Source organism: Nannospalax galili, unplaced genomic scaffold, assembly GCF_000622305.1.
Source record: "Nannospalax galili isolate Female #2095 unplaced genomic scaffold, S.galili_v1.0 scaffold308, whole genome shotgun sequence".
Classification (NCBI taxonomy): domain Eukaryota; kingdom Metazoa; phylum Chordata; class Mammalia; order Rodentia; family Spalacidae; genus Nannospalax; species Nannospalax galili.
In genome coordinates this window covers 73,962-84,977 of record NW_008359214.1, presented here as the reverse complement: position 1 = coordinate 84,977, position 11,016 = coordinate 73,962, and the positions used below count along the sequence as shown (strand labels likewise).

Here is an 11,016-nt window from a genome sequence, read left to right as displayed (position 1 = left end):
GAATTCATTCCAAAGCAATTGACATTGAGACGTTTTCACATGCATTTCTAATCTCTATATACATGACTATCACTGGTCACAGTCGCCCACCTTCTGAGCTCCTTGGCATCTGAGCATGAATACAAACTCGCCAGATAGACAGGCTTCCTCTCCCACTCTCCATACTCTGAAAGGCTTACTTTTTGCAAGCAGAAATTACTAGCTCAGAGCCCCAGCAATACCAACCTGAACCACAAGATGGCTGCCTTACCTTAAAATTCAAAGTAAAGGAGTATAGTCCTCAGAGGGTGACCGTTTTTAAGAAGAAAAAAAAAATTGGGAAAAGGCTCAAGTTTTAATCTGGAGGTTTTTTCCATTTTTGTTAATTTATTCTTTGGCAAATAACAGTTTATTAGCATTCCCTTTAGTAAGTGAGTTATTAAAATTAAATTTATCTTTTCAGAAGAACAAATTAATAAAACTCTAATTTTATGTTTTATTTACTAATGCTTCATAATAAATTTCTGTAGAGTTGTAAAGACAATAGAAAGAATACATATTAAATGGATAACTTTTAAAAATTAAAGAATGAAGTTTTAAAATAAGTTTTACCAGGGAGCAAAATGTTAGCACAGTAGGAGGGTAGAGATGTGCCATGGGGAGGGGTATTCTCTTCGAGTGGGAGGCCCCATGCTCTCTTTGTATCTCATTCGCTGTAATTGCTCAGAGCGATTAACAGCAATTTATTTGCTGTGTTATTATTTTTGATGTATAAACTTCTGCTTTGATTTTTGAGGAATCTCAAGTTTTGGGGAAACCTATTCAAGATTATGTTGTCTGTCTCAATTAGCAGACATTAAATATTCTTGAAATATCTAAAGGAGAAACTGTATAATCTTATAGTAAATATACTACCATATTTATAACTCATAAAAATTTCCTTTTATTATTATTGTCATTATTATTTTCACTTAAACTCTTGCTGTATGTGACTGTCACTTGGAAATTTGTGAACATCAGGATTAGAGACTACCTTACTAAAGCTGTTGTTTCCCTATCTGACACTTTTGAACTTACTTTCCCTTGATCTTTTTGGAGCATCAAACGCCTAACTTGGTTTAGATTATTATCTTCTTTTGTTCTTTTTTCCGGGGGGGGGTGTCATTTGTTGAGAACCTTCTCTGACCACTTTTGATAATTAGCGTTTATTATCTGCACAGTCTTTAGAAAGACACAGAAAATAGAAATTACCACCATGAAATCAGCCTTTTGTTACTACGGCTGCCAGGTAAACTGCTGTTTATTTTTCAGTTTCCAGCTCCAGTACCATTTGCTTTTTTGGGGGGGTCTTTTTAAGTGTAATTAAGTTTTAAAGATGAATGTTCTCAATGTCCTTTAGGCTCGTATCTGCTTCTAGTGTTAGTGTAGGATATACAGAAGAAAACAGACTACTTGGGTGCAACAGCTCCAAGTTTGCATTCTTATTTTGTACATTGGTCACTGACCCACGTCTGGTAAAACCCTTTCCTTACCCTCTGCTTTCAGTTTTCTTATTTACATGTGGTTGCATGAATGATCCTGATATCTTTTATAGTCCCAGAGGTAAATTCACAATTTCTATAAAGATCCTGCTACATCCTTTGTTGTATTGAGTTCAATAAATTGCAGTATGTCAGTGGAAAATAATATTTATTTATTTTGTTCTTATTTTTGAGATAGGATCTTGCTATGTAAGCCAGACTGGTTTGGAACTTGCTGTGTAGCCTAGGCTGTCCTCCGCATTGTGACCCTCTGCTGTAGGCTCCCGAGCGCAGGCATTACAGTGTGCTACTGCTTTCACTTCAGGAATAATTTTTTTATTCTAACAGTTAAAATTTTTGAAATTACATTTATATTAATTTGTGGGGACTTGGTGATAGAATTCAACAGTCAGGAAAAGTAAAGACCATTTGGGCATGATGATAAGAAATGGAAACCTAACAGTTCTGGAAAACAGAAACCTAGCCCTGGAGAGATAGGAAACTGGCAGTTCTGGGAAATTGAAACTTAAAATGCTAATTAAGTCCTGGGGTCATGACCAATCAAACCCTGGGGTGAAATCAGGGAGGGACACTCAATGCTCACAAATGTATATAAACACTTGCCTGAAGCTTAATAAATGAGATCCTGCAAGACAGACTCCCTGCCTCCTTGGTGGTCTCTTGGGAATGGAGGGTTGGGACGGCAGTGCATTCACCTTTCCTCAGCCCCCATCATGCTGTTTGCGGGGAAGGATCCCCGCATTAATTGTGTGTGTGTGTGTGTGTGTGTGTGTGTGTGTGTGTGTGTATCCATAGTCAGCATGTGGATGTCAGAGGACAACTTTTAGAAGTTGGTTTTCTCCTACTATCTGGGTTTCGGGAATTGAACTCAAGTCATCAGGCTTGGCAGCAAGTGCCTTTACTCACTAAGCCATCTTTTTGGCTCTCTGTCAGTTTTTGAATGTACATTTATACTAAGTGAAAGAGTTACTGAGCTCCATAAGACAGTCTCTGTTTTTCTAGTCTATAGCCTGATAAGAAATTGGAAAATCAACAATGTCCATATAGTGAAACAAATATTATGTTAGAATACATTACATACAAGGATGGCTATCTGAGCTCAGGTGGAAGAGAGGTTGCTTTCCTTTCAATCAGGGAATGGTGAGGAGGTGCCCATAATGGAGGAATGTTTAAAACCTTACAGTATACAGGTGTTGCAGAGTATATGGGGGCTGGAGAGATGGCTCAGTGGTTGGGGTGCTTGCTGCTCTTGCAGAGGACTTGAGTTCAGTTCCCAGTACCTATGTTGGTGACTCAAAACTGCCTGTAACTCCAGCTCCAGGGAATCTGACTCCCTCTTCTGGCCTCTGTCCCCCCCCCCCCCCCCCCGCGCCACACACATATATAATAAAAATCTTTTTTAAAAAAAAAAGCCTTTAGTCCTAGCACTCGCGAGGCAGAAGCAGGTAGATCTCTGTGAGTTTTAAGGCCAGCCTGGCCTACATAGCGAGTTCCAGGCCAGCTGGGGCTACAGGGAGACCCTGTCTCAAAAAGACAAAAAAAAAAAAAAAGAGCCTTTAGAGTATACACATATTTCTGTTGTAAAATTTTAAATACATATGTGTATATATATATATATGTGTGTGTGTGTGTATTTAGTAGGTATACATAAATACTGCACATACCATATTCAATATTATTTCTATTTGAAAGCATTAAAAAGCTAATTTTATAATATGAGCTATGGAAAATAGGGTCTAATCAATCTTCTTTACTGGTAATTGTGTGTGGAAAGTAAGTAGTTGATATTTGTGATTACTAAATTCTCTCATCGAGTTTGGGGAATTTTTCATCCTAAGATACTTAGATTGGGGAGAAAGGAAAAAAGGGTAGTATACACTTCTACTCTGCTTTGTTCACAGGTGTACTGTGTGCATTTGATCAGCTCTGCTATTAAGGGAAGGAGAAGAATGATTTGGTTGCAGGAGCACTGCAATAGGATTGACTTTCTGGGTTTATAGCTGCAACAGTGCTAGACTGGGTGTCCAGTGAGATCACCAGCACAAAGTATAAAGCAAGGTGCTTGCTGTGTGGCAGGTCCATTGTGCTCTAGTTCATGAATGCTGATTGTCAGCACATCTCTTCTGGGTTTAGAGTGTGGCAGTTGGTTGTTGAAGTTTCCAGGGAAATTGTCAGATACTATAAATTATGACTTCCATTATTTCATTCCATTAGATATATTTTTACCACCATACCTCTGCCATCAAACAAGTTCTGGTGTCTGTTTTTCTTGTAAACCCTTGGAGGTCAGAAGAGGTCATTGGGTCCCCTGGAGTTATGGATAGTTGCTAGTGCTGTGTGAGTGCTGGAAACCAAACCTGGGTCCTCTGTAAGAGCAGCCAGTGCTCTTAACCACTGAGCCATCTCTCCAGCCCTGTGATCTGGTTATTAACCTGTGTAGGTTGTAGATTTAACTTTCTAATTCTCCTGGTTTCAGTGACCTAACCAATGCCTTAATTTTAAAATGTTTGTAAATTACTTAAAATATTTTTTATGTAGAAGTTGAATATTCTTTGACTCTTAATGTTGACATGAGCCCCTCTGCAGACTCCTGTTGATGCAAGTCCTGAAACATCAGAAGGATTTTACTCATATCATGGTCCCCCACCCCTTCCCACACCAAGAAACAACTAGTATGAATCCTGAGTTTGTTTTCTTTGACTTTAAAAACATTTGATTGGGCCAGACGTGGTAACACACGCCTTTAATCCGAGCACTCCAGAGGCAGAGAAGGCAAATCTCTTTGAGTTCAAGGCCAGCCTGGTCTACATAACAAATTCGAGACCAGCTGAGACTGTTTCTTAAAAAAACCAAAAAAACTTTTTTTGTTTGCATATATAATTACATTAAATATCAGTTTTGTTGGTGGATATTTAGTTTTTAATTTTTTATCAGTTTTGAAAATAGACACTACTTCTAAGAGCAAACATATATATCTTCTGATGCACATGTGAAAGAGTTTTCCTAGGGAATAGACTCAGAAATTGAATTACTATATGACAGAGTTAAGTCAATGTTAATCATGTGAAATTATTTTGCAAAGTGTTAATACCCGTTTATATTGTTTTCAGCAGTACATATAAGAGCCATATGAACAATATCTTTTATGGCACTTGAAATTAGAAAAAATAATCATTTTTTTCTAATCCGTGGTTGTAAAATACAATATTCTTCCTTGGGTTATTATTTTTTTTCTTTTACTTAAGTTTTTGAATCAAATTACTAAGTGTTATAAAATATGCTAGGGTTTTACTGAAGCTGCAGACCAGCTCAAAGACAGTTGACATCTTTATAATAGGATATTATAGAAAATACTGGTAAAACACACATATGAAAACAATGAAGAACTTTAGTGTGTAGCGTTTACCACTTTCTGTGCATTATCTTCCCACCAAGTCCACTTTAAACTACAAGATGAAACCACTGTAACTGAAATTAGGAAGAAATGCATACAGAAGTTCTTACAGATTAGCATGAGATGGCTAGTTTCATGACCTACTGCACACACACAGACACACACTTTTTAGATGTAGGTTCTGCATGAGAGAAAATACAGTGTTTGTCTTTCTGAGCCTGACTTATTTTGCATAACATAATGGTTTCCAGTTGTATCCATTTTCCTGCAAAAATCCCGATTTCATTTTCTTTATGGCTGCATAGAATCCATTGTGTGCTTGTACTGCATTTTCGCTATCCCTTTATTTGTTGATAGTATCTAGACTGGTTCCATTTCCTGTTTATTGTGAATAGTGTAGCTATAAACATGTTTGTGTATGTCTCTCTGTGGTATGTTGACTTAGAGTCCTTTGGGCATATACCCAAGAGTGTGATGTAGCCGGGTCACATGGTTGTTCTGTCTTCAGTGTTTTGAGGAAGTTCCATATTGATTTTCATAGTGGTAGCATAAGTCTACATTGAATAAGGGTTCCATTTTCCCTGTACCCTCACAAGCATGTGTTGTCATTTGATTTCTTGATAGCCATCCTGATGGGGATGAAATGGAATATCAAAGTAGTTTTAATTTGTATTTCCATGATTACTATGGATGTAGAGCACTTTAAAAATATTTATTGGTTCTGTAATATAATTTGAGATTGAGTATTGTGAGACCTCCAGTATGCTATAGAGTGTTTTTTCTCTGGTTATGTATATTTTGGGTTTTAAATGCCTCTTGTGTCTGAGTGTCTGTTTCTTTCTGTATATTTTGGGGAAATTTCTGCTATTTGTGTTTTATGGCACATGTGGAATCCCTGAGGATTGAACTCAGATTGTTAGGCTTGGCAACAAATGCCTTTACCCACAGAACCATCTCTTGAAGGCTCTTTTACTATGTTTTTAATTTGATAAGTTTTTCATTTCTAGCATTTGTTCTTGTTCAAAATCTCAATTAGCTTTGGTGAATATTTTTTCTATGTTGCTGACTTTTTTTTCTTTTGTCTATGTTGTTGATTTCCTCATCTGTTTCGTGAACTTTTCCTTCTCTGTTATTTATTTTCTTTGCTAACTTCTGGCTTGAACTCATGTACTTGTTTGCATCCTTTTTCATATCCTTACCAGAAAACTTTTGAAGTCTTTACCTGGCCTTTTAAAAACTATTTTAGTATCTTTGAGTTTAGAGGTTAAAGAGTTATAGTTTATTGAAGGAGTAATGTTGCCCCATGCCTCCCCGCCACCGTGTGTGTGCATGTGTGTGTGTGTGTGTGTGTGTTTGTATGTGTCTATGTTATACATATGTGTGCATGTGTATGTCGGTGCACTTAGCCATGCATGTATATGGAGGCCAGCAGAGATAATGGGTGTCCTCTTCTGTTGCCATCCTCCACTTAATTGTCAAGTTGAGAGAATCTAGAATCACCTGGGAGATGGGCCTCTGGACATGCCTGTGCAAGGTTATCTTAATTTCATCAATTGAAGTGGGAAGACCTCTGGACTATGGATGGCTTCATTCCCTGGCTGGGATCCTGAACTATATAAAAAGAGAAATAGGCTGTGCATATAACATTCATCCCTCTGTGCTTCCTGGTTGTGAATGTAATGTAACTAGCTCCTTCAAGCTCTTGCCACCTTGACTTTCATGCCCTGATGGATTGTACCCTTTGAACTGAGTCAGAATAAATCCTTTCTTCCTTTAGTTGATTTTGTCAGAGTATTTTGTCACATAAGTAGGAAAAGAAACCAAGACACAGGTCTGTCACTTAACTTGGAGATTCTAGCTGGCCAGCAAGCCCCCAAGATTGGCCTGTCTCTGCTCTCCAGCCTTGAAGTTACAGACATAGCTGTCTGCATGGCTTTTATGTGGGTCCTTGAGACCTGAACTCAGGTTCTCATGTTGGTGCAGATCAAGCACTTTACCTGAGCCATCTCTCCAGCCCCTTGCTCTGCCTTCTCATTTTGTGTGTGTGTGTGTGCGTTTCTATGTTATACTTTGCACATCTATTAATCTATATCTTCTGAATGTTTTTTTGGTGGGGGGAGTCTTCTTTTTGATCAGTCTACTCTTGAAGACTCAGTGTCTAGTAGGACATAGACAAACTGCTTTAAATTTTTTTTCTTAGAATATTTATTTAGAGAGAGTGTGTACACATGTGTACTTGTCAGTTCTCTCCCTTTACCCTGTGGATCCTGAGGATCAAAGTCAGGTCCTCAGGCTTGACAGCAAGGACTTTTCCCTGCTGAACCATCACTTCAACCCCAAGCTGCTTTTGTGAATTTCTGCTGTTCCCCCCTCCAGCCAGGGAGATCCTCTGCTGATGCTCTTGGATGCTCTTGGCTTTCTTCTCTGAGTCCACTGTCTGCTTTTTTTTTTTACCTCCCCCCCCTTGCTATTTTCCATTATCCTCTTACTTCTTTTGTGGATTTCCAAAGTGTTTTCTCTGTTTCTTTCCTTATACTAACACCTGTTTTCCCTTGGTCTGTTTCTTTATTCTATTGGCTCTCCCAGAAGCACTATAATTCTCCATCTTATCCAGAAATGAAATTAATTTTTGATAACTGACACTTAGATAAAAGCTTAGACTTGACAAATATAAATTTATAAACAAAAGTATTCCTTTCCAGGTAAAATGCTGGAAAATGTAGAAGATTTCAGTTTGGAGACTCACTGAGGAAATACAGCATAAATGTTTGGGGTGGGAGAGATGGCTCAGTGCTTAACAGCATGTAGTGCTTTTGCAGAGGACTTGGGTTTGGTTCCCAGCATGCACATGGTGGCTCATGATAGTCTGTAACTCCATTTCCAATGGGATCTGATACCTCTGGCCTCTATAGGCACCTGAACTCACATGCACATACCCCAACACAGATATAGACACACACTTATAATTAATTTATAAAAGTATAATGTTTGCCAGTTATTTTAAATTTCTCTTTTTAAAATATGACTTAATTTGATATGCATAGAAATATTTTACTTGAGACCAGGCGTGGTAGCACATGCTTTTAATCCCAGCACCTGGGAGGCAGAGGCAGGTAGATCTCTATGAGTTTGCGCCCAGCCTGGTCTACATGCCAGTCCAGCTGTGTCTACAGGGAGACCCTGTCTCAAAAAAATTAGAAAGAAAGATTTTACTTGAAAAATGATGTATTTTAAACGTAGCTTTCCTTCTAAACTGTGATAACTGCTTAAAGATATATTATATGGAAACAATAATTTTTGTTAAATTTGTTTTTCCTACAATTGAACAGATTTGACTGTCATTTCCCAATTTTATCATCAGCATTTTATTATAAAAAACTTAATTTTATGACTAGTTACTTTATTGATTTATTTATTTTTTACTTTGATTAATATTTGGCAGGAGAGAACATTTCTTCTCCTTCCTGCCAACACATACAGTGTAGCATTAGATTTAATATCATTTTAAAAAGGAAATGTGGGAATAAGTATAACACACTCCTGGAATACTTTGCAGCATTGCATTCTTCTTCAGACCAGAAGAGGGGGCACTGTAAAGTTGATGCCTTTGAACAGGAAACATTCCTTTGAACTGCTGCCTATAGTCAAGGTGTTTGACTCCTGAATGTCTCTTTGTGTGCAAGAGGAGGGAAGAAAGCAGGATTTACGTGAACCATTTAGAGCACTTTATATCAAAAGCATGATTTAATACACCTGTTAAACAGTTCCTTCTGTCCAGAAATAATTTGCCTTGTTACTATCTGAGAATAGGATATCTTTTTAGAATTGTTCTTCACCAGACTCTTGAAATTTTATCACCGTGTACCAAAAGTGTATTTCCAGTCTTGACCTTACTTGAAGTTATCTTTTTTATTTGTTTGTTTTGTTCCAGCTGGCCTGGAACTTGCTATGTAGACAAGGCTAGCCTCCAACTCACAGAGATCCACCTGCTTCTGTCTCCCAAGTGTTGGAATTAGAGGAATGTGCTATCAAGGCCAGCTTACTTGAAATTATCTTTATAAATCATAATATATAACCACTAAAGAAAATATAACCCCTATAAATGAAAACACAGCCATGACTAAAACGTGACTTTTATTCTTTTGTTTTGACAGCTTGAAGGTCCATGTGTTTTGCAAATTCAAAAAATTCGCAATGTTGCTGCACCAAAGGATAATGAGGAATCTCAGGCTGCACCAAGGATGCTGCGTTTGCAGATGACTGATGGTCATACAAGTTGTACAGCAGTAGAGTTTAGCTACATTTCAAAGATAAGGTAATTAGTACTTCATGTAACTTGCTAAAGAGAATTTTAAAATGCTATTCAAACCTAATTTTATTGTAAGAATTTCTGAAAAAATGGAATGTACTCTTAAATCCATGTAATTTTCACAAGACATTACGGAGCTTTTAATTTGTTTTACCTGTCTAGAAAATAGTTAAGTATAAAGTTAGTTGTTCTTTATTCTATGCTAGCCATAAAAAAAATTTAAGATGTTCTTGTACCTAAGATGAATCTTTTCATATATTTTTAAAATATTTTATTATTTTTATTTTATGTGTATGTGTGTATTGCCTGTTTGTATGTAAGTGCATCTGTGTCGTGCAATGCCTGTGGAGGATGGAAGAGGCTGTCGGATCCCTTAGAACTGGAGTTACAGACAGTTGTTAGCTACCGTGTGGGTCCTGGGATTCGAACCTGAGTCATTTGCAAGAACAGCCAGTGTTCCTAACTGCTGAGCCATCTCTCCAGTCCCTAATCTTTTCATTTTTTTTTTTTGATTTTCATTTTTTTTAATTAGAAGAAGCATTTCATTACAATGACATATTCAATAACAATTTCTATTTCCAGAGCTAAGATGCATCTCTTTCCAAACTGGCTGTAAAATTTTAGGTTTACAGTTGAATTAATACAGTTATACACTATTGTACTAAGTATAAACCCTTAAGACATAAAATTGAATGATGTTTTAACTTTTAAAAGAGATCTCCATTTCATTATTATCATTATTAAAATACACAGTTTCATACAGAAAAATTCATTTTTAATGCAATTGACATTAAGATGTTTGCACATGCATTTCCAATCTCTATATATCTGATTATTTCTAGTCACAGTTGGTTATTTTCTGAGCTCCTTGGCATCTGAGCATGGATATAAAGTCATCAGGTAGATTTCAATGGTAATGTTTTTCCACATCTGATTATTTAAGGAGCAAATTTTATGCTTCGAAGAATTGTTATTATTATTTATTTTTATTTATTTATACACCCACTTCCCAGGTAGCACCATCCCATAGCCTCCCTCCCCCCACTAGAGCCCTTATACTCTGATATCCCTGCTACTGTCTGCTGTGTTGTCAGCACCCCCAGCCATTCCCCACTACTTCCCTTCTGGTGAGTCTAGTCAGCCTATCTAGAGGTCTTTGTTTTAGGAGGGTCAGCTGTTCCTCATCTAGCAGTAATCAGTTTTCAATATTCCTTTAGATAAGATTGGAGTCTGCTGTTCAATTTCCCAGTTCTATGCTGGGTTACTATCTGGGAATCCCTTTGGCCACCCTGGCCAACAACTCAAAAGAAGGTATCGCCTGTCTGGCATTGTTGCTTGTTATGTAGCCTTTAGCTATACATGTGGACTCTTATGAAATTATATTGGCCCCTTTAGTCTTTGGTTATACTTTCCTTTTGGGTGTTTAAGGCCATACAGTTGGTCCAGATAAACCGATTTATTTTTACTCTTAAGGTCATTTGAGGATCTGTTCCTCAGGGATCACATGGGCTTGGGAGGAGCCCCTGGCTCATTTCTTTTACCAGTTCCGCCGATGTGAAGATAAGTCAAAGGTCCTGCTCGACCATGGTTGGCTTCGCTTGGAAGCATGGAGGACATGATTCCTTTGTGTTGACCTTCCTCTTTATAGACTGGACACTGGTTCAAGTCCATCTGGTGGGGTCTCCTCGGCCTCCTTGACAAGAGGATAGGTGACCCACCACCATTACAGGACATTTGGAGAGATGCTCATAGTCCCCTGGAACTAGTCGACCTAGGAGGGCAAGGAGCAAAAA

General features: G+C 37.7%; 1 protein-coding gene across 5 annotated transcripts in view; it reads left to right on the top strand.

The window, feature by feature from the left end:
• Nucleotides 1-11,016, top strand: part of Tdrd3 (tudor domain containing 3) — a gene marked incomplete at its 3' end in the record, with an annotated part of 174,131 nt that overhangs the window by 89,811 nt on the left and 73,304 nt on the right. For all 5 annotated transcript variants that reach the window (XM_008822914.3, XM_029558564.1, XM_017795562.2 and 2 more), the window contains 1 exon segment: nucleotides 9,069-9,229. In XM_008822914.3, coding sequence (XP_008821136.1) covers nucleotides 9,069-9,229 — 161 coding nt within the window.